This window comes from Macrotis lagotis, chromosome 7 (genome assembly GCF_037893015.1).
Source record: "Macrotis lagotis isolate mMagLag1 chromosome 7, bilby.v1.9.chrom.fasta, whole genome shotgun sequence".
NCBI classification, from domain to species: Eukaryota; Metazoa; Chordata; class Mammalia; order Peramelemorphia; family Peramelidae; genus Macrotis; species Macrotis lagotis.
Genome location: NC_133664.1, coordinates 136421783 through 136447041, shown reverse-complemented (window position 1 = coordinate 136447041; position 25259 = coordinate 136421783). Strand labels below are relative to the sequence as shown.

The 25259-nt window shown below is 31.9% G+C and overlaps 1 protein-coding gene across 1 annotated transcript in view; it reads left to right on the top strand.

Annotated features, from left to right (window-relative positions):
• The window catches only part of LOC141494158 (uncharacterized), a 70866-nt gene that overhangs the window by 43977 nt on the left and 1630 nt on the right, over positions 1-25259 (top strand). The window contains exons 8-13 of the mRNA XM_074195284.1: positions 3996-4005; positions 4255-4327; positions 11343-11493; positions 12235-12296; positions 14256-14352; positions 24956-25054. Coding sequence (XP_074051385.1) covers positions 3996-4005; positions 4255-4327; positions 11343-11493; positions 12235-12296; positions 14256-14352; positions 24956-25054 — 492 coding nt within the window. The remainder of the gene's footprint in view (positions 1-3995; positions 4006-4254; positions 4328-11342; positions 11494-12234; positions 12297-14255; positions 14353-24955; positions 25055-25259) is intronic.

The following is a 25259-nucleotide window of genomic DNA, read 5'->3' as shown; positions in this document are numbered from 1 at the left end:
AAGTAGTGATTTAGTGCAATTTTTCATATGACTATGGATTGCTTTGATTTCCTCATCTGTAAATAGCCTTCGCATATCCTTTGACCGTTTGTCAATTGGGGAATGAGTTGTCTTTTTTTTTTGAAAATTTGACTCAGTTCTCTGTGTATTTTGGAAATGAGTCCTTTGTCAGAAATACTAGTTGCAAAACTTGTTTCCCAATTGACTACATTTCTTTTGATCTTGGATTACAGTGGTTTTGTCTGTGCAAAAGCTTTTTAATTTAATGTAATAAAAATTATCTAGTTTGTTTTTAATGATGTTCTCCATATCTTCCTTGGTCAAAAACTGCTTCCCTTTCCATAGATCTGATAGGTAAACTATTCCTTGATTTCCTAGTTTGCTTATAATATTGTTTTATATGTCTAAAACCTGTATCCATTTTGATTGTATTTTAGTATAAGATGTGAGGTGTTCATCTAATCCAAATTTCTGCCATACTAACTTCCAATTTTCCCAACAGATTTTATCGAAGAAAGAGTTTTTATGAAGAGAGAGCTTTTATCCCAATAGCTAGAGTCTTTGAGTTTATCAAACAGCAGATTACTATAATCATTTCCTGGTATTGTACCTAGTCTATTCCACTGATCCACAATTCTATTTCTTGGCCAATACCAGACAGTTTTGATGACTGATGCTTTATAATATGATTTTAGATCTCATAGGGGCTAAGCTACCTTCTTTTGCACTTTTTTCCTTTATATTCCTGGAAATTCTTGACTTTTTATTTCTCCTTATGAATTTACTTACATTTTAGTCTAAATCATTAAAGTAACTTTTTGGAATTTTGATTGATAGGGCACTAAAGTAGTTTAATTTTGGTAGAATTGTCATTTTTGGTATATTACCTCAGCATATCCATGAGTAGATGATATTTGCCCAGTTATTTAAATCTGATTTTATTTGTGTGAGAAGTGTTTTGTAACTGTTTTCAAAAAGTATCTGAGTCTGCCTTGGCAGGCAGACTCCCAAGTATTTTATATTGTCTGAAGTTACTTTGAATGAGATTTTTCTTTCTAACTCTTTCTGCTGCATCTTGCTAGTCATATATGTTGAGGATTTATGAGGGTTTATTTTACATTCTGCAACTTTGCTAAAGTTGCTAATTATTTCTAGTAGTTTTTAGATGATTTCTTGGGATTCTCAAGGTATACCATCATGTTATTTGCAAAGAGTGAGAGTTTTGTCTCTTCCTCCCCAATTGAATTCCTTCAATTTCTTTTTCTTCTCTTATTGCTGAAGCTAACATTTCTAATACAGCATTGAATAGTAGTGGTGACAATGGGTATCCTTGTTTCACCCCTGATCTTACTGGGAATGCCTCTAGCCTATCCCCATTGAATATCATGTTTGTTTATGGTTAAAGATTGATACTGCTTATTATTTTTAGGAATAATTCATTTTTTCATACATTCTCTAGTGTTTTTAGTAGGAATGGGTGCTGTATTTTGTAAAAAGCTTTGTCAGCATCTATTGATATAATCATATGGTTTCTGATAGGTTTGTTATTGACATAATTAATTATGCTAACAGTTTTCCTAATATTGAACCAACCCTGCATTCCTGGGCTAAATCCTATTTAGTACTAAAGTATTATCCTAGTGATAACTTATTGTAATCATTTTCCTAACATTTTATTTAATATTTTTGCATATTTATTCATCAGGGAGATAGGTATATAATTTTTCTTTCTCTGTTTGTAACTCTTCCTCGTTTAGGTATCAGCACCATATTGGTGTCATAGAAAGTTTTAGGCAGAGTTCCAACTTCACCTATTTTTCCAAAGAGTTTATATAGAATTGGAACCAATTGTTCCTTAAATGTTTGATAGAATTCACTTTTGAATCTATCTGGCCCTGGTGATTTTTTTCATAGTGAGTTCAAAAATGGCTTGTTGAATTTCTTTTTCTGAGATAGGATTATTTAGATATTTAGTTTCCTCTTCATTTAACCTGGGAAACTTATATTTTTGTAAATATTCATCCATTTCACTTAGATTATCAAATTTATTGGCATAGAGTTGGGCAAAATAATTCTGAATTATTACTTTAATTCCCTCCTCATTGGTGGTGAGTTCACCTTTTCTTTTATGATACTAGCAATTTGTTTTTTTCTTTCTTTTTTTTAAATCAAATTAACAAGAGATTTATCAATTTTACTGGTCTTTTTCATAAAACCAACTCTTGATTTTATTTATTAGTTCAAGAATTTTTTTCCCTTTCAATTTTATTACTTTCTCCTTTAATTTTTAGATTTCTAATTTGCTATTTAATTAGGAATTTTTAATTTGTTCTTTCTCTAATTTTTTTAGTTGCATATTTAATTCATTGGGTTTTTCTTTCCTTAATTTAGTCACATAAGCATTTAAATGTATAAAAATCCCCTGACAGCTGCCTTGGCTGTGTCCCATAAGTTTTGGCACATTGCTTCATTATTTTCATTATCTAAGTTGAAATAATTCTTTCTATAATCTGTTGTTTGAGTCACTCATTCTTTAAAATGAGGTTTAGTTTCCAATTAGTTTTGGGTCTATATCTACCTGGCCCAATATTGAATATTATTTTTATTGCATTATGATCTGAAAAAAGATGTATTCACTATTTCTTCCTTTCTGCAATAGATTATTAGGTTTTTATGCCCTAGTACATGGGGACTTTTTATGTAAGTCCCATGTACTGCAAAAATAAAGTATATTCCTTTCTGTCCCCATTCAATTTCCTCCATAGGTCTATCCTATTTAGGTTTTCCAGCAATCTATTTACTTCTTTAACTTCCTTCTTGTTTATTTTTATGGTTAGATTCATTTAAATATGATAGTGGGCACTTGAGGTCTCCCACCAGTAGAGTTTTGTTATCTATGTCTTCCTGTAACTCATTCAACTTCTCCTCTATTGGATGCATACCTATTTAGTGTTGACATTACTTTTTAGGAGGATATACTTTCCTCCCTTACCTCTTTTAACACTATCTATTTTTGCTGCTGCTTTGTCTAAGATAAGGATTGCTACCCCTGCTTTTTTCACTTCCCTTTTACCTTTACTCTGTATGTATCTCTGCTTCAAATGAGTTTCTTGTAAGTAACATATAGAATTCTGATTTTTAATGCACTCTGTTGTTTTCTTACGTTTTAATTCTCACTTAAAACATAAGAATTCATCCCATTCACATTGAAAGTTATAATGACCAACTCTTTATTACCCTCCATGTTCTCTCTGTTTGTATTTCCTCCTTCTCCTTTTATCATATTCCCCCAATATTTTGTATCTGAATATCACCACCCTCTGTGTGTTTGCCCTCCTATATCCAACCAAGGATCAGGTTTGGAGGATAATGAATTCTTGGCTGCAATCCATGGAAAAAAAAAAAGGTGCACAGCATCATGAGTATGTCTAATTTCCTATGCAGATAATTCCTATTCTATTATACAGTATTACCTGAACTAGCTGATCAGTGATTATATTACATCTAGGAATGTAATAAATACATGTAATTAATACCTTTCTGAGACTAGAGTAATCTACTCACACAGAGGGTGGCTAGACAGCATAGCAATTGGGATTTTTCTGTGTTTGGAATCAAGAAGATTCATCTTCCTGAGTTCAAATGTGAGTCCAGGCACTTACTATCTTGTGACTCTGGACAAGTCACTTAACTATGTTTGGCTCAGTCCTCATCTGTAAAATGAACTGGGTAAGGATAAGACAAACTATTCCAGTACCTTTGCCAAGAAAACCCCATATAGGGTCACAAAGAGTCAGACACAACTGAAATGAATGACTGAACAATAGCAAATACAAGTAATATCTAGAGTTGGAATCTGTGGAAGAAAAATGAAAGATTCAATGTGAAAGTGTTTGTCAGAAAATGGTAATGAAGGTATGGAGAATAATGACATGCCACAAATACATTGCAGGTTTTCTGTGCTTGTGTGATTTTTAATGTTCCATGTTTGTCAGATTTAGAAACGTATAAAAAATTTAGAGGAAGTAAAATTACTTTGGAGGATAGGCCTACTGATAGCTTCTATAATATTTTCTTCTCTGCCATTTGATGCTTGGAGTATAAGTAATTTACATACCCTGCTCTCCAATAAGTTATACTTTGTAATGCATCATTTGGTGGCAAAGAACCTGATAAGAATTTAAAAAAGTCTTTTTTGATGATTATCTTCCAGAAATAAAAATATAAGCCTCATTTTTGTTTTCTTTTTAAAAGACTCTCTGATAAATTCGAGGTTGATGATTCTTGGCTATCCATAGAAGAAGAAGAGTTAGATTTTGTTACTAAGGTAAAGTGTTTTTTTCTAGTTTTAAATTCTAGTTTGATGAATGCCTTGCTGTGTATTATTGCAAACATAAGCATCAACCAAAAAACCCCAAAACATTAAAATTTTAAAGAATATCTAAATGAATTCAAAACATTTGGCAGTAAAGGAGTTAAAAAACAAAGAAACTTCATCTGTGTCAAGCTTTAGGATTTTTTTGTTTCATCATGTCTAACTATGCTTTTTTAATGAAAAATCAGATGAATCAATGTGCTTACAATTTACTTTCTACTGATATCTCTTTATCATTTCCCATATTTTCTTGTATGCTTTTTTATTTATCTGTATATTTCAGAGAGTATTAGATTTGGAGTTAGAGGACATGGGTTCATATTCCAGGACTGCCACTCTTTATTATTTGACCATGGAACAGACTTTGTTTCCTAGGTGATATTTAAGGTCCCTTGTAGCTCTAAAACTACAATCCTTTACAAAATATACTGTTCTTCAAATGTTGAGTTTAGAGATTTTTTCCAGTTTTTTTGCTATTAACAAATAGAATAGATAATGAATATTTTTCTACAAGTTGGTTCTCTTTTCTTTCCTGTGTTCTTTTTTAGTAAGAATTCATAATAGTGAAATCATAGCAATGAAATCAAATGTTGAGTATTGAGATTTTTTCCAGTTTTTTGTTATTAACAAATAGAATAGATAATATTTTTCTACAAGTTGGTTCTCTTTTCTTTCCTGTGTTCTTTTTAGGATGAATTCATAATAGTGAAATCATAGCAATGAAATCAAAATATATGAACAGTTGTATGCCTTTTTTATGTTGTCCTCCAAAATCATTGTACTACAAAAATTGCTCACAGCCATACCAGTTTATAACTTTCACAATTTTTGACAATTTATTTGATATAATAGAAGTGTGTTGATTCACATTTCTGTGATTATTTGGAGGCTGGAACATTTTTGACAATCATAATACTTTTATTCAATTTTTTTAATTCAATCATTGCTCCATTTTGAGGTATTTTACTGAATTTAGAGATATATCAGATATAGTCAAAGTTTAATTTTTATGGAGGTAAAATCCTTAGGAAATGGCATGAAATTTCAAAAGTTTGAATGTATACATTGAACAAAAGGGGCCACCCAAAAATTAATATTTCTTTTTTTCTTTTTTTATTGTAGTAGTATTTTTCAATTACATATAGAGATAATTTTCAACATTCATTTTTATAAAATTTTCTCCTTCCTTCCTTCCCTTCCTTCATCCTTCCCTAAGACAGCAAGCAATCTGATACAGGTTATACATACACAATCACATTAAAATATTTCCATATAGTCTTGTTGTGAAAGAAGAATCAGAAAAAAAATGGAAAACTATGAGATTGAGGGGGGAAAAAGCAGTAAATAAAAACAGTAAAAATAGTATGCCTGCAGACTCCATAGTTCTTTTTTTCTGAATGTGGATGGCACTTTCCATTACAAGTCTTTTAGAATTGTCTTTGTTCACTGTATTACTGAGACGAGATAAAGTTTTATCAGAGTTGATCATCACATAATGTTGCTATTACTGTGTTCAATTCCATGTAAGTCTTCTGAGGATTTTTTTCTGAAATCTACCTGCTCATCATTTCTTACAGAACAGTAGTATTATATTACATTCACCTAGCACCACTTGTTAATTCATTCTCCAATTAATGGGTATTTCCACAATTTACAATTCTTTGCCACCCCAGAAGAGTACTATAAAGATTTTTGTACATGTGAGTCCTTTTCACTTTTTTAAATGATCTCTTTGTGATATAGACCTAGTACTGGTATTGCTGGATCACTGGTATGTGGTATTATAACCTTTGGGGTATATTTCTATATTTCTACCAGAATGGCTGGATCAATTCACAACTCCAACAATACATTAGTGTCTCAGAAACACTGTAATCTTTAGCTAGAGATTGCTGAAAATGCCATTTCTAACCCAGCTTAGACCCTAAGTCGTTAGACTTATTTTCTACCATGCCATCTGGGTAGATACCTTTCTTTAACCCCCCTTTTCCCAGCTTTTTATGTGCTTTTTTATTAGAATTTAAAGTTCCTTAAAATAAAATAAAGAATTAAAGTTCCTGTTTTGTGATTTTAATGAGGTTCGGATTTGTTCCTGTAAATGAAGCTCTCACGCAGTTGAAAATGAAATGTTTACTTATACAGTTTTCTTATACAGTTCCTTTTGCTTGTGTTTATATTCTAGTTCTTACCACTATGTTTTAATATATACTAATGCTTCATAAGGATCTTTTCTATGCTCTATAATCTTGTGATCCCAGTATTGATTACAATTTTATTATTGTATGATCTGTAAAGGTGTTTAAAATTTCTGACTTTAAAATGTTTTTATATTTTCTTTGTATCATAATCTACTTTCTTAAATATTCTATGTGATAATGAAATATATTTTTATAAAGTTCTTGTTCAAAGGACTCTGAGACTTGCCTACATTTTGGGAGTGTAATTGTAAGTGAAGTTTGATTTGTTTTTTAGGTTTTTTACAAGGCAAATGGGGTTAAGTGGAAGTTTGATTTTTAAAGACCACCAGTGAAATTATGCAAATGAATGCATGGGAAGTTCTTTAATCTAAAAAGATTGGATGAACAAGACTAGTGAAGTTCCTAGTAGATACTGGCAGTTCCAGAAACTTTGTAGCACCATACCCATCATTTTTGTTTGTTTTTTTCTCCACTGTGCATAGAGGATGTCAATATGAAAGTGAAAGGAAGGCTACTAAGTTACTTACGCAAATGCTCAAAATTTAAAACAAGTGTATGTTGAGGATTGACTCTATATATTTATCCAACTTAATTTATATACTTATTTGAAATATTTTTCCAACTTTTTCCCATTCTGTTAGAAAAATAAATGTTTTTCTAAATCTCTATAATCAAATCTATTGTTCCTAATAGTTCTTCTGAATTATTGATAAAACATAATCCTCCATGACTGATGAAAAAGTTTTATCCCATTTATTTAATTATCTTAATTTTAAATATCTAATTTAATAATTGAGTTTATGATTTTATACTACAAGAGTTATCAGTCTTAAACTTAACCTTCTCATGCTTGCCTAAAGTCATCCTAAACACCATAGAAATGTTACTATTCTTCTCTGATTATGCCTTTCTAACCTCCAAGATTTTACTCATATAGTTCCTTCCTTCTCAAAGGTCCTCCACCATTTACCTATTGAAACTGTAGATTATAAATCATCTACATGAAGACCTAGGTCAAATGTTATTTATTTCATGATATCATAATTGTTAACATTTTACTCTCCATTAATATCACAAGTTACACCACATTTCCTCTATTTATCAAATTGTTTTATTACTATTGATGTAAAGATCTTATAGCTACTTATAGATAGAAATCTATTTTTATCTCTCATTTCATTTACTAGAGTAAGTTAGATATAAATATATATGAGTTGAGTGAATTGATATCATTTACTTTTTTTCCTAAGTGAATAGGAAATATTAATAATGGGCTATATGGAATCAACAATAATAATAATAATAACATATAGCATTTGTCATGTGTTGAACACTATCCTAAGTATTTTATAATTATGATCTCATTCGATTCACAAAACAACTCTGAGAGAGAAGTGCTGTTATTTTCCCAATTTTACAGATGAGGAAACTGAAACAAACAGCAGTTAAATGACTTGCCCCCAGATGTCACAGTTAGAAAGAGCCCGAGACAGAAATTGAACTCATATCTTCCTGACTGCACGTTCTATTTTCTAGCCATTATTTTTGTTCAGATCTCCTACCTTTGAAGAAACTCCTGAGTTTTATTTAGATAATTTATTTAGATAATTTGGGAATTATGAGCTATATTTCTTTATTTTATAAACATTGCATTCCAATTTCATAGTTCCTTGTCTTAAGACTTTGAAAACAAATTGTCGGTTACTTGGTGTTTCATGTATACACTTCTGGCAACTCTGTAGTAAGGAGATTGTTCAGTAAAACCAATGGTCCCATTAGTTAAATGCTTTTTAAGTGTCTGAAATAAAATACATATTTTTAAATAGGAAATCAATTAAAAATCAGAAAATCATGCAATCATTCTGATTGGGACCACTACAAATTTATTACTACTTCTAAGCAATCGTATCATAACTCCCAAGGCAGCTAGGTGGTACAGTAGATAAAGCACTGGCCTTTGGAGTCAGGAGGACAGGATTTCAAATCTGTCCTCAGACACTTGATACTTACTAGCTGTGTGACCTTGGGCAAGTCACTTAACCCTGATTGCTTCACATCCAGGGCCATCTCCAGTCATGGTCATTCAGATTTGGGCACTGGACCCAGATAACTCTGGAGGAGAAAGTAAGGCTAGTGTCTTACTTAGTACTTATCATTTTTCACTCACATCCACCTCACTGATGTCATGGTCTTCTTTGAGAAGGAGGCACAAACATCACCATAACTCCCTTATCAGTTCACTATTCCACTCTCCAAAGCAACTCTTATGTAACTTTTTGTGCTCTTTTAATCTTCCCATGGTTCCCTCTTGCCTTAAATATCTTCAAAAGTAATAAACAGTATATAATATAAAAGTAAACTAATAGATAGATAGATAGATAAAATATCCACCATTTGACTGTACCTTCACAGCTTTTCCTAGACCAGTTGCTCTCTTCCATTCTTTCAATTGAAAGCATACATCTCAAAAAAGTTTAAACAATTTAACAGTTTGCTGATGATGATCAGTACATTTTCAGTTCTAATCCTTGAGCTGTAGATATGAGATTTGTAAAGATTTATAAAGCCCTGAAATGGAATTTCTTTTATATTTATGAACAATTTTAATTTTTCCTCTCTTTGATCTGCTGAAGAGTTCTTTAATGCAACAGAAGAATTTAAATCAGAATTTAAATAATAATCTTATTGTAATCTTGCATCTTTGAAACTTTTTAAAAAATATGTGGTATATATTATTAGCTAACTTTGAATTATGACCTCATAAAGAAGTAAGGAAAATATTAGAAATCTCAAATTCCAAAATTCCATTATGTATATTATATTATGTTATATTCTATGATGTTATATGATATGAGATTTTGTATTGCATTTTATATTATATGATATTTTATAGTATATTAGATTATATCAGATTATATTATATCATATCATATTAATTATATCATTAATCATAACATCATATCATATCATATCATCATGTTATGTTACATTATATTTTTAAAAATAAAAATGTTATTAATCAATCTACTTGAAGTATTTAGAATATTAGCATTCTTAAATGAAACTAATATTAAATATATTTCCTGTTTATGTATCTATCTATATTTCATGAATGTGTCTTGATCTTTTTCTCATGAAACTGTGTTTAGAACATCTTCTTTTGCCCTCTTTTCTGTCTTCTGAAATTCTAGCTTTCTTTCAAAGACCAAATCAGATGATACCACCTAACCACCTCACACCTCTCAGATTGGCCAGTATGACCAGGAAGGATAATGATCATTGTTGGAAGGGATGTGGGAAATCTGGGACACTATTACACTGTTGGTGGAGCTGGGAACTCATCCAACCCTTCTGGAGAGCTATTTGGAACTATGCCCAAAGGGCAACAAAAATGTACATACCCTTTGACCCAGCAATACCACTACTGGGTCTATACCCTGAAGAGATGAGGAAAAAGGGTAAAAACATTACTTGTACAAAAATATTTATAGCAGCCCTGTTTGTGGTGGCAAAGAATTGGAAATCCAGTAAATTTCCTTCAATTGGGGAATGGCTTAGCAAACTGTGGTATATGTATGTCATGGAACACTATTGTTCTATTAGAAACCTGGAGGGATTTGCATGAACTGATGCTGAGTGTGATGAGCCAAACCAGAAAAACACTGTACGCCCTAACAGCAACATGGGAGTGATGTTCAAGCTTGAAGGACTTGCTCATTCCATCAATGCAACAATCTGGAAAAATTTTGGGCTGTCTGCAAAGGAGAGTGCCATCTGTACCCAGATAAGGAGCTGTGGAGTTTGAACAAAGTGCAAGGACTATTCTCTTTAATTTAGAAAAAAACAGATAGCTTATTGTCTGATCTTGTTACCTCTTAGACTTCTCTTTAAGGATATGATTTCTCTCTCATCACACCTAATTTGGATCAAGGTAACATGGAAACAAAGTAAAGACTGACAGAGTGCATTCTGGGGGGGAGGAAGCAAGATTGGGGGAAAAATGTAAAACTCAAATAGTATCGTTAATAAAAATAAATTAAAAAAAAAGATGATAACACCTTTATAAAGATTTCACCTGTTCTTTTAAACTCTTTTAGCTTTTTGCAATTTTCTAATACATTCCACCAATTCTTCTTTCCTCATAATTATATCTCAGTAAACATTGATTAAATATCTACTGTATTCCAGTCCAACTGCTATGTACCAGGGATATAAGTATTTAAAAAAAGAAAAATAGTCCCTTTTTTTCAAGAAGTTTACAATCTAAAGTGTGGAAGAAAATACACAGCCTGAAAAGATACCAAGACTTTGGGGGTTAGTGGAAGTAAACCGGGACATGATGGATGAAGAAGACAGAGAAGTCCCAACATAGTGCAGCCAGGTGAGAAATGAGGAGATGTCTGAACCAGTCTCCCTCCTCAAATAAAGGTTCGGAATTCATGATTATTCCCTTCAACCAGAGGGAATCTTCTCTTCTTTTCTATATTATTACTTGAGGATAAGAACTGTTTATTTTCTCATTTTTCTCAGTTCCTAGTACTTGACTTTGAAACAAGAATTAAAACATTTATTAGAATATATAATGCCATAAATTAATATCTCTAGTTATGGAGAAGAGTTTTTCGGATAAGTCAAATGTCTAAAACAAACGACTGGAAAAACACATCTATTAACATCTGATGTGTATAGTATGTTAGCTAGGTTTGATAATTTATGCTAACAATAGATTAAAGAAATTTTTTGGAAAATTTCATCCCCATTAATTATAGGAAGAATCAGTAGAGTCAGAAGAAGGAAAAAAGGATGGCATATTAATTGGCAATGGTCCTAGAGAACAAACAAGTCATGAAACTTCAAATATTCTGAAAGAATTTCAGACTCACAGGGAATTGTACTCAGGCAATCGTACTGCCAGAAAAGGTAAGTTTTTTTTTTTTTGAATAGGACCCATGATTTCATCATTGAAGGAAATTCACAATGAGGAAATACAGATTGGTAACTGTTCCTACTGTTTCTTCTCCTACCATACAGACTTGAGCACTAACAAGTTCAATGTCTTGCCCATGGTCACAAAGCCAATATATTAGAAATGGAACTTGAACTCATCTAAAATTGATCCCAGATCTACTATGCTGTGCTACCCCTTAAGTTGTAGAATATATTAGCAGAGCTTTCTTTTTTGCAAAGTGCCATTCTAAATCTATAAATGTGTTTTGATCTTATGAATATGTTAAATTTAAACAACTTTTGGGTGGCTAGGTGGCGCAGTGGATAGAGCACCAGCCCTGGAGTCAGGAGTACCTGAGTTCAAATCCAGCCTCAGAAATTTAATAATTACCTAGCTGTGTGGCCTTGGACAAGCCACCAGCTTTTTATCTTTCTCCTTTTTTCCTAAAATATTGTTTCAAAAAATTGATTATATAGACTTGTATAAAATTATCACTTAGTGCTCCTAACATCTTCCTTTAAAGGATCCTACTTTCTACATGACTCCTTAATTCAAATATTGTATTTCTCTTAATCTGCTTTTGTCAGTTGTAATTTTTCTGTTGACATTTTCATTTACTTTTTGCTGAAACAATGATAGACATATTTGAATAGTTTTCATGCTCTCAATAGCACATATTCATTTATTAATGTGTTTCTACCTATATATTATAGATATAATGTCAAAATTAAGATTGGAAGAAGGAGATGATACAGAATTACCTTGGGATTCAGAGGTATCATTTATTAAGTTATTCAGAAACTTTAATATTGATTGTTACTTTTAAAATTACATTGAGGGTGGCTAGGTGGCATAGTGGATAAAGCACTGGCCTTGGAGTCAGGAGTACCTGGGTTCAAATCCACTCTCAGACACTTAATAATTACCTAGCTGTGTGGCCTTGGGCAAGCCACTTAACCCCATTGCCTTGTAAAAACCTAAAAAAAAAATTACATTGAGAGCCACCTTTAACAAAGGACCTATAATAGAAAAATAACAATTATTTTCTATAAATAAGACTGTGTGAATTGAGACCTTGAATAATAGCTTTGGGGTTTTGTGATTTGATATGCATCAAGGAGCCATTATCTTTTCTTATACAAGATAATATAATTTTGCTTTTTATAAAAGCTTTTGTGATCAGTATAGAAAAATAGCTTGAGTTTGTAAAAAGATGTAGTTTTAATAGGCCTGAGGTGATAAAATAAACTGGAGTGAATGTGGAAATAAGAATGGTTAGTTTATTTTAGAGAAAGATTCAGCAGTATGTAGTGATTACTGTAGCAAGTAAAGGACAAAACTTTATGGGTTTTTAAGGCTGAGGAAAAATATAGATATCAGTAATAGAAATGAGGAAGTTTGAAAGGGTTGGGGGCGTAGATGATAACATGCCAAGGTCACTTTTTAAAATGACAGTTCTCAGGAGGTATTTAAATGGAGCTATATCATAGATTGCCAGACTTTTAGAATAATGGTTTTCCAGTTGGTTTTCCATGTCTTCAGGCAAAGGAGGGTCAGAAATCTGGGCTGCACAAAATATCTCTTGTAATGAGATAGACAGAGTTGAAGGGATTAACTCTCATCTTTATGTTGGAATTAATCAAAGACAGAATATGAAGTATGAAGACAAGAAAAGAACAATGAGTATGCTTATGGTTATTAATGTATATAAAATGTAGATTGGAGACTGTTATTTAATCAGGTGGAAGATGGATTAAAAAAATCACAATCCACTAGAAGTTTAGAGGCCATCATATGTATTAAAGACATTAGTCATGATGTCTTCCCAAGTGTGGGAAACCTCTAGGGAAGAAGATGGTAATTGTACTGAATACTCTACTATCAATAATGAATGATCCAATACAATAGATAAAGATGATATAATTAAGCTAAAAATTTCTGTTTCTGTGATGTGTGAAGAAATGTCATTAGGGAGTTTCTAGAAAGTCAAGTCCTCTCTTCTTTTTTTTTCAGAGGTTACACAACATATACATATATATGACTCTAATTAACCTTGATCAGCTTACATGTTCAGTATTATTACCCATGACTAATGTCACTAGTCCTGACTTCGTAACTTCATGACCCCATTGGGGTTTTCTTGGCAAAGGTACTGGCGAAGTTGTCCATTTCCTTCTCTAGCTCATTTTACAGATAAGGAAACTGAGGCAAACAGGATTTAGTGACTTGCCCAAAGTCACACAGCTAGTGATTATCTGAAATAGATTTGATTTCATGAAGATGAATCATGCTCTATCTACTATGCTATCTTTTCTAAGGAGGTTATATATATATAGTACATTTGGGCCCCAAATATTATTTTCTTGTCCCATGTTATTGGCACATGGAAATTGTATTTTAAATGCATTAAAATATTTTAACTGTCATAGAAATAATATCTATTTTAGAATTGTATTAGTACTCACAATGAAGCTATTTCTATATGAAAATATGTACTCCAATGTACTCCACAACATTTACCAGTGCTATATCATCTAAAGATAAAGATAAAAGAGTAAACTAGAAAAGTTTAAACATGAGATTTTTGCTTTGAAGAAAATGTTTTAAACAAACATTTTATTTTCTGTGGAACCCTAATTTCTCTTTAAGTTAGAAACTTCTTTCCTAGTAAAAAGCATTCAGGAATACTTTCTACAATAGTTTTCCTAACTTGTTGAGTTTTTCCTTTGATAAGTCTGCCTCTGAAAGTCTCCCCAAAGGATGTCCTAGGTTTATATCTTCAGTCATGACTCAAACAACAAGAGACAGTATTTCAATGGAACAATTTGAAGGTAAAATTATATTATATAGATAGATTTATCTACCAACTGGGGTGAGAGGGTTGAGGGTTGTGGGGGAGGCATATAATTTATCATCAAATGAGTTGGGAGGCATAGAATCTATCATCAAATGGAATATAAGAAGGTGCATAAATTCTTAGTGCCACTAAGAGGACTAAGCAAGAGATCCTGTTAAAAGATTCACTTAAACAAAAATCAGAAAAATAGAATATAATAAAGGAGCACAGTAGGAGATAAATAAGGAAGGAGAGGTGTTAGAGAGAAAGTAAAGTTCAATGGAAAGAGAAAGAGAAAAGAATTACATACGCACACATATATATATGAGATGGAACATGATGATTAATTATGGAAATAGATTGATTTTTGAATTATTACATTGCTTATGCAGATGTTTTCTCTATGACTCAGACCCATGCCACAATTCTTTTTTGGAGACTAGACTGTAATTTTATTGCTTTGAGGAAACTCCCTTTATTGATTCAAGTTAGCACTTTCTTTTAAATTTAGTGGTTTCAGAGAATAGATGGAAGGACTGAAAAGTTTAGTGATTTCTTCATAGTCACACAGCCAATAATGTATAAAAGATGAGATTCAACTTCAGGTTTTCTCCATCCCATGGCCACAGTTCTCCATTCAAGCTGTCACTCAAACTTTCATCCCTTGCCTCTAAAAACCTTCAGTTATTTATTTACTGTGTCCACCACATAAAATTAAAATTGAAGAAAAAATCTTATAAATATCATTTTAAAAAATCTTAAGTATCTGCTTCCTACAGACTAGATTGTTCAGTTTGTGTTCAGACACTTTTAACTTTGGAAAAGAAATTCTGTAAGGACATGACAGAAGATGGTGACAGAAGAAAAATGAATAGGCAACAGAAAGTCAGAAACACAGAGAGTAGCTGCATTGAAACCAAAAAGAGAAAGCAACAAAAGACTCCTTTGTTTTCTTTTTTTAAATTATTTTTGATAAACATGTTTACAGATTAATCATTTTTGGTATGAGGAATTAGGATTAAGGGAAAGAGATACATGAGTTAATTTTTATGAAGTGTTTATCAGATTCTGAAAGGTTGATTTCTTGTTTTTGTTTTGTTTTATTTTTCTTACTCTGGATGGGAATAACATTGTCGATAGCTAGTCTAATACTGTTGTCCTAGCTCTCTGAACTGCTGAGAGGAGCTGCTTCCATCAAGGTCGATCATCTCACAATGTTGTTGGTAATGTGTACATTCTTCTCTTGGTTCTGCTCCCTTCACTCAGCATCAGATCCTGTAACTCATTCCTTCTTTCTCTAGACTCTGACTATTTATGGGTTTCTTATAGAACAATATTCTTTAGTATTTGTGAGCCATAACTTGTTTAGCCATTCCCCAACTGATGGGCATTCCCTCAATTTCCAATTCTTTGCCACTACAAAAAGAGCTTCTATGAATATTTTGGAACATATGGAATTTTTCCCATTTTTTATGATTTCTCCTGGATATAGACTATAATTGGAATTGCTGAGTCAAAGGGAATAAACATTTTTTTTGCTCTTTGGGCATAGTTCCATATTGCTTTCCAGAATGGTTGGATTCATTCACAACCTCACCAGCAATGCATTAATGTCCCAATCCTCCCACAGCCTCTCCAAGATTCATAATTTTCCCTTTTTCTCATCTTGGACAATCTGATAGGTGTGAGATGTGATACGTTATAGTTCTTTTAAATTGCATTTCTCTAATCAATAATGATTTGGAACATTTTTTCCATATGACTAGATATAGCTTTAACTTCTTTTGAAAACTCTATTCATAACCTTTGACCATTTATCAATTGGCAAATGACTTGTAACCTTATAAATTTGATGCAATTCTCTATACATTTTAGAAATAAGACCTTTATCAGAACTCCTAGTTGTGAAGATTGTTTCCCAGCTTTCTGCTTTCCTTCTAATTTTAGCAATATTTATTTTTAGTAGTGCAAAATCTTTTTAATTTATAATACTCAAAATCATTCATTTTGCAGTTTATAATGAACTCTAATTTTTGTTTGTTCATAAATTTATCTCCTTTCCATAGATCTAAATTGATAGAGTATTTCTTGGTCTATTAATTTATCTATGATGTTGCCCTTTATGTCTAAATCCTGTGCCTATTTTGACCTTACTGTGGTATAGGGTGTGAGATATGGGTCTATATATCTAGTTTTTGCCATACTATTTTCCTTTTTTAGGTTATTTTTGCAAGGGAAATGGGGTTAAGGGGCTTGCCCAAGGCCACACAGCTAGGTAATTATTAAGTGTCCGAGGTTGGATTTGAACTCAGGTGCTCCTGACTCCAGGGCCGGTGCTCTATCCATTGCACCACCTAGCCGCCCCTATTTTCCATTTTCCATTTCCCACCAATTGTTATCAGTGAGTTCTTATCCCAGAATCTGATGTCTTTGAGTTTGTCAAATATTTGATTGCTATAGTCATTTACTGTGGTTTCTTTTGAACTTATCCTAATCCATTGATCCATTATTCTATTTCTTAACCAGTACCAAGCAGTTTTGATGTCTGCCACTTTATAGTATAGTTTTAGATGTGGTAGAGCTAGGCCACCTTTCCTTTACATTTTTTTCCATTAATTCTCTTGCTATTCTTGACCTTTTGTTGCTCCAGATGAATTTTGCTACTATTTTTCTAGCCCAGTAAAATAGTTATTTGATAGTTTGATTGGTATGGCACTAAATAAATAATTTAATTTTGGTAGAATTGTCATTTTTGTTATATTACCTTGACTTAACCATGAGGAATTGACATTTTCCAATTATGTAGATCTGACTTTATTTGGGTGAGAAGTGTTTTATAAATGTGTTCATTCAGTTTATGGGTTTATTTTGGGAGGTAGGTCCCCAAGTATTTAGTGTTGTTTATAGTTACCTTAAATGGAATTTCACTTTTTATTTCTCATTCTTGGGTTTTGTTACTCATATATAGAAATATATAGAAATGCTGATGATTTATGTGGGTTTATGTGCTACTTTGCTGAGTTTGTTAATCTGTTAAATGTTTCTTCTTGAGTTCTCTAAGTATACTATTATATCATCTGCAAAGAGTAAAAGCTTTGCTTCATGGCCAATCTGGTTCCTTCAATTTATTTTTCTTCTCTTATTTGCTATAGCTAGCTAGCATTTCTAACACTATATTGAATAGTAATGGTGATAATGGGCATCCTTGTTTCACCCCTGATTTTATTGAAAATGCTTTGAGTTTGTTTACATTACATATATTTGTTGATGGTTTTAGATACTATTTATTATTTTAAGGAAAACTCCATTTATTCTTAAACTTTCTAATGCTTTAATAGGAAAGGATGTTGTACTTATCAGAGGCTTTTTCAGCATCTACTGAGATAATCACGTGATTTCTATTGATATCTGCTATTGATATTTTCAATTATGTTGAGTATTTTCCTAATGTTGAATCATCCCTGCCTACTTGGTATAAATCCTACCTTATCATAATATATTATCCTAGTAATAACTTGCTGTAGTCTCATTGCTAAAATTTTATATAAGATTTGTTCATCAAGACACCTTTGTTTTCATAGATTGCTAGGAAGGGTATGAGGGCCTCAATATACACTGGAAGTTCTTATTGCTTACTTTTACATATTATACATGTGTAAAATATGTCTCCTTGAAAATTCATTTATTCAAGAATAGATAATACTTTTGCTTTCTCCATTCTTGTCAGATTTTGGCTCACTTTACTGCATGTTGACATCTAAATTATATATCCTAAGGATGTTAAAGTGAATTGATATAGGATAAAATGCAAACTTTAAAAAATTTCCAATAGCTAGGAGGAAAAAATCACTTGTCAGCAAACATTTCAAGGATGAAGGGATCCTGGTTTCTAAGACTCTTGACAGTAGGATTCTAAACTATCTTTCCATTTTTCATTCACACTGCTCCTCCTCACTTGTTTTTTTTTCAGCCAAACTGTTCAATGAGATAGTTCTGTATATAGTCTTGCCATGTGTTACTACCTATATTGTCTTGCCCTGTGTTACTACCTCCATGTATCCATGCAGGACCTCTGTTCAAATCTCTTTCTTCCTTCAGAAACTTACTTAGATCTAACTAAAACTCCATGAACCTGCCCTGGATTGTTACTAGACTTCCTGACAATTATTTACCAGTCTATTAATTTGTTAATTTCATTTAAAGTTATACTTATTATAATAAATATTATCAACTGTTAACAGATCATTTAAAACTATCTACAACATTGAATCCATTACTAGGTTTCCTAAACTTAGACAAAAAGTCATTGTTCTTTCTGAATTTTTCATAAAGGGAAATATAGAACAAGTGTAAAACAGTAACAAGAAGGATTATATGTAAATGTTCACTTACCTCAAGGATCCATGAGAGATCATTGACTTAGGTGCTTTGGAAACTGATACAGATTGAGGCCAACTTCCCCTACCCACCTGGTCTGAGTTGTATTCAGTCTTCTAATTTCTAAGGCAAAAAAATGATCACCTTTTGTCAGGCTTTCAACAATGCCCACACAGAATAGTCACATAAGGACAAATATTGTTCACCTCTAAGGGCATAGGTTATTCCTCTCTCCTGTAAATTAAACACATGTGTTCCAACTGCCCATATCATTGAAATGTTTTCTCCCCCAATTGGAAAATTTTGCCAGCATTAATGAAGGAAAAAGAGAACTAAGGTTAGAGAAATATTAGGCAATCTGTTTATCATCTTTATATCTAAAAGGAGGATAATTAATATCTTTTTTTAACCTAGTTGAGTGAGTAAAAACATTTACACAGAAGTTAATTATAATATATTACTGAGGCATATGGAGAGTAGAAGTTGATCAATGTGCTTGATATACTGTTTTGGAAGTACCTATTTGTTTTATTTGGTTGGGTTTTTTGTTTCTGTTATTTTGGATTTTTGCAAAACAATCAATGGCATTACATGATTTGCCCAAGGTTACACAGCTAAGTAAGTATTGAGTGTTCTGAGGCTGGATTTGAACTCAGGCTCTCTTGACTCCAGATCCAGTGCTCTATCCACTGTACCCCAGAAGTACCTATTTCAAAACCTTTTTCAATAGTTAAACTATAATTTTATAACTTATAATTTATTTTTATAGTGTTTTCTCAAATTGCCTATCGTGAAAATTTTAACATTCATTTTTACAAGATTTTGAATTCCAAATTTTTCTCCATCACTCCCTTCCCTCCTTTCTTCTGAAAATGGTATGCAGTTTGATATACTATATATATATATTATGCTATCATGTAAAACATATTTCCATATGAGTCTCAGTTGTGGAAGAAGAAACAGCTAAAAAGAAAAAAATAACTTAGAAAAAATAAAATAAATGAAATAAAATGTGCTATGTTCTCTATTCAGAGTCCATCAGTTCTTTTATCTAGTTAGAATAGCTTTCCTTTGTGAATTCTTTGGACTTGACTTGCATCTTAGTGATGCTGAGAAGAGTTATGTAAATCATAGTTGATCATGACAAAAATGTTGCTGATACTGTGAACATTGTTTTCCTGGTTCTACTCATTCCACTTTGCATCAGTTCATACAAATCTTTGGGGTTTTTTTGGTATAGGTTTTTTCTGAAATCTGGCTGTTCATCATTTCTTATTGCACAAAGTATTCCATTACATTCATATACCATAGCTTATTCAGCCATTCCTCGATTGATGGGCATCCCCTCAATTTCTAATATTTTGCCATCATGAAAAGGTCTGCTTTGAATTTTTTTTGCACATGTGCATTATTTTTCCTGTTTCATTATCACTTCAGGATACAGACCTAGTAGTGTTATTTTGGATTGAAGGATATCAAAGTTTGGTTACCCTCCAGAATGCTCTACAGATTAGTTAGATCATTTCAGAACTCCACCAACAATACATTGGAATCCCACATTTCCCTCTTTCCAGCATTTATCATTTTCTGTTTTTATGATATTAATCACTATGATAGGTATAAAGTGGTATCTCAGAGTTGATTGAATTTAAATTTATATAATCAAAAGTGACTTGCAGCACATCTTCATATACTTATTATAGATAGTTTTGTTTTCTTCATCTGAAAACTACCTGTTCCTATCCTTTAACCATTTATCAATTGGACGATGACTTTTTAAATATAAATTAGACTTTATCTGAGACACTTGCTATAAAGATTATTTCCCAGCTTTTTTCTTTCCTTTAAATAGTGGTTGCATTGGTTTTGTTTGTGCAAAAGTTGTATTTTAATGTAACCAAAATTAACTATTTTACATTTTGTGGTGTTCTCTCTCTTGTTTTGTCATGAATTCTTTCCTTCCCTATGGATCTGACAGGTAAACTATTCTTTGCTCTTCTTATTTGTTTGTAGTGTCATTCTTCATGTCTAAATCATGCACCTATTTCAGCTTTATTTTGGTACATGGTGTGAGATGATGGTCTATTTTGTGACCTATTGTTTTCTAGTTTTCCCAGTAGTTTTTGTCAAATAGTGTGAGATCTTATCACAAAAGCTAGGGTTTTTGAGTTTACAAAAACTTGGTTACCATGGTCTTTGACTACTGTGTCTCATAATTAATCTATTGCACTGATACACCCTTCTATTTTTTAGCCAATACCAGATAGCTTTGATGGTTATTACTTTATAATATAGTTTGAGATATGGTATTGCTAGATCACCTTCCTTTGTCTAATTTTTATTAATTTTATTAAATTCTTTACTCTTATTGACTTTTGTTATTTCAGATTAATTTTGTTATTTTTCCTAGCTCTAACAAATAATATTTGATAATTTGATTGGTATAGCACTGAATAAGCTAATTAGTTTATACAGAATTGTCATTATCAATATATTAGCACAACCTAACCCGTGATCAATTGATATTTTCCAGTGAATATATAATTGAGTTTGCCTTGGCAGGTAGACTCTGAACTATTTTATATTGCTTATAGTTATTTTGAAATAGAATTTGTCTTTTTTTTCTTTTTTATTTGCATACCTAATGCATGAATTTGCTCTTTTTCCATTTTGCTGATGTAAGAATTTAGAGAAATAAAATTTCCCCTAAGTCCTGCTTTGACTGCATCCCATAAATATTGGTTTATTGTCTCTCTTTAATGAAATTATCGATTGTTTCTATGATTTTTTCTTTGACACATTTATTCTTTAAGAATTGATTATTTAGGGGCAGATTATTTAGGTGGTGCAATGGATAGAACACCAGTCCTGAAGTCAGGAGGTTCTGATTTTAAATTCAGCTTCAGACATATAATAATTACCTAGCTGTGTAACCCTGGGCAAGTCACTTAACTCCATTGCCTTGCAAAAACCAAAAAAAAAAAAAAAAGGAAAAAAAATTATTATTTAGTTTCCAATTAATTTTTACTCTCTCCTTCCACTGCCCTTTTAAAAATAGAATTCTAATTGCATTCTGAAAAGAATAAATTTAATATTTCTGCCTTTTTATGTTTGATTTTGAGGTGTTATAATTTTGTGACATACAAATTTTTGTGGACATGCCATGTACTGCTGTAAATTTCTTTCTATCCCAATCAATTTTCTTTAAAGGTCTGGTATATCTAACTTTCCTAATATTCTTTTACCTGCTATTTCTTTCTTGTTTATATTTTGTTGAATTACCAATTTCTAAGTGGGAGGCAGTTGTAGTCCCTTTCAATAGTATAATTTTCCTGTTAATTTCTTCCTGTTCTTCACTTAACTTCTTTAAGTATTTGAATGTTATACCACTTAATGTATATATATATATATATATATATATATATATATATATATATATATATATATATGTATCTTGAGTCTACCTTTTGCTTTATTGTTTATGGTACTTTTTAGCAAGATATAGTTACCTTCCTTATCTCTTTTAATTAGATCTATTTTGCTTTTACTCAGTCTGAAATCAGTGCTACCCCTGCTTTTTTTTTAACTTCAGCTGAAGCTTAATAGATTCTGCTCCAGCCTCTTTCCTTTACACTCATATGACTCTCTGCTTTGAGTATTTCTTAAAAGAATATATTGTAGGATTCTGGTTTTTGATCCACTCTACTCTCTACTTCCATTTTATAGGAGAGTTCGTCCCATTCATATTCACAGTTATAATTACTATTTCTGTCCATATTATTCTTCCTTCTCTCTCTCTTTTCAGACTTTTCCTCCTCATCAGTTTTTGCTTCTATCTGACACCTCCTGTGATTATCCCTTCCTTCTATCAGTCCCCAATCCCATCTCCTTTATTTAATATCATCCCATCCTACTTCCCAGTTGGGATATATAAAAATCTATATTCAATTATTATTATTATTATTATTATTATTATTATTATTATTCCCTCTGAGTCAATAGTGATTAGATTAAGGTTCAAGTGATGCTCATCGGTCCCCCTTCCATCTTCCCCTCCTATGTAATAGATTTTTCATGCTTCTTCATATGAGGCCTTCCTTCTGCCTACATTACATTCACTCATATTTCTCATCCCTTAATTTTTTTATCATTTCTTTGAATTCACCTTGTACCCAAGCACTCTGTCTTTGTATATTCTTTCTAGCTATTCTATAAGCCATTCCATTTTTAAGAATTAAAAGATCAACTTATGTAGAGATGTAGAGAGTTTAGTTCTATTGACTCCGTTATGTTTTCGTTTCTTTCTTTTTTTTTTTTTTACCAATTTATGCTTCTATTGGAGTTCAAATTTTTGGTTTAGTTATGGTTTTCTTCTTATGAAAATAGGAAATTCTTTTTTTAATTGAATGATAATTTTTCCCCTTGATGTATTATCCTTAATTTTGCAAGGTAAGGGATTCTTGATTTTAGTCCTATCTCTTTTTTTCTTAGATATTATTATGTTCTATGTCCTCTGATCTTTAATGTTGGAGCTGTCAAGTTCTGTGTAACCCCAATTGGCAACCCAACATTTGAATTGATTCTTTCTGACTTCTAGTAGTAATTTTTCCTTGACCTGATAGTTCTAAAATTTGATAATATTTGTTCCTTGGAGTTTTTCTTTTAGGATTGCTTTTTTGAGGTGATCAGTGGATTCCATTTTTACCCTCTGGTTCCAGGACATCAGGGCAGTTTCTTTATATCTCAAAAGATACTGTCCAGTTCCTCCTTTTTATTAAAGCTTCACATATTATCTATCCTAGATCTATTTTCCATGTCATTTTTTCCAATGAATTAGGAAACATTGTCTTCAATTTTTTTCCATTATTTTGAAATAGTTTGATAGATTCTTTATGTATCATAGGCATTAGCTTCCACTTGCCCAATTTTAAATTTTGAAGAGTTATATTCCACAATCTACTCCCTTTCCCATTTGGCCAGTTTTAACTTTTTAGGAGTTCTTTTTGCCAGTGGATTTTTGTATTCCCTTTTCCCTTTGGTCAATTCTACATTTTTTTTGTCTCTTGACCAAGGTCACAAAGCTAAGTAATTATTAAGTGTCTGAGTTCACATTTGAACTCAGGTCCTCCTGACTCCAAGACTGACGCTCTATCCACTGTGCCACCTAGTTGCCCCATTTCTACTTTTTTAAGGAATTTACTTCTTTCTCCACTTTTCTTCTTTCTTTTATGACTCTTTAATCTTCTTTTTGAACTCTTCAATGAGTTCTTTCTGGACTTGAGACCACATCCCATTTTTCTTTGGGCTTTTACCCACTATGTTTTGACGTTATCTTTTTCAGAACTTGTGTCTTTGTCTTCCCTGTCACCATAATAACATTCTATGATATTCATTTTTGACTCTGTTTTTTGAGGGAGAATTGTGGAGAACTTTTTATTTCTTTTAAATTTGATTTCTGCTCTCAGATTCAAAGAGGGGGTACTCTCTCTGGTTTCTTTTACTTGTGGTTACAATGGACTGATAGGTACTATATAATGTTGCCCTGAGACCCATGGGAAATTCTTATATTTGGTGCTGCCTGGAGGAGATTAAGAAGTGACTGAAGTTGCTGGAGTCTATAGGGGTCTGACAGTTTCCCTGGTATAGTACTGGAGTCCCACTGGTAGCATCTGGTTTGACCTAAGGCTCAGTGAAGAAGGAATTCTTCTTTTCTCTGGGGTTACACCAAAGTACGTAATGGTCTGGTCACTAGGGGGAATACCTGTTTGACCAGGGACCAGGAATGCTTCCTGTCCTGCACTTTTTAAAAAGTTGAGGTTTCTTGGACTAAAATATTTTTTCATTCCACCTTTTTAAGCTGGTTTTGTTGTCCATTTTATGCTTGATTTGAAGTTACAGTAACTTACTGCTTACTCTACCATCTTGACTTTCAGAAGAAGAATCTAATTAGTAGTTTCTTAAGACTTTGTTGGAACTGGCATCCAGTAAACTAATTTAATGTTGTATAATAAAGTGTTTTTCACTTCACTGAAGTTTTCCAATCTTCAAATTTTATTTTGAGATTTAATGTAAATAGATTTGTTTTTCATTAATATTAAATTACATATCTTGAAAAGGTTGTTATTCATTATTAATATTGAATTAGTCCTGGATATGATTAAAACCATTTTGCTTTTTAAAAATTAACTGAAAATTGAAAGCTTTTGTACATTATTTCTTAGATGTATTTTTTAGACTTTCTTTCATGAATGGATCAAAAAACTTTAAGATGGATAAACTAAAGGATACAAGAAGCATAGGAATTCCAGCAAACAACATGGGTAAGTAAAGAAATGAAAATACATTAGCTCTTATTCTACAAGTGTATATCTAAGTGGATGTATTCAGAACACACACACACACACACACACACACACACACACACACATGCACGCACGCACACTTATTTGTTTAAGGGAACAGTATCAAAGATGTAGACCCAGATGACTGAGAAGATTGCCTGATTTTAACAAAGATCAGAAATAT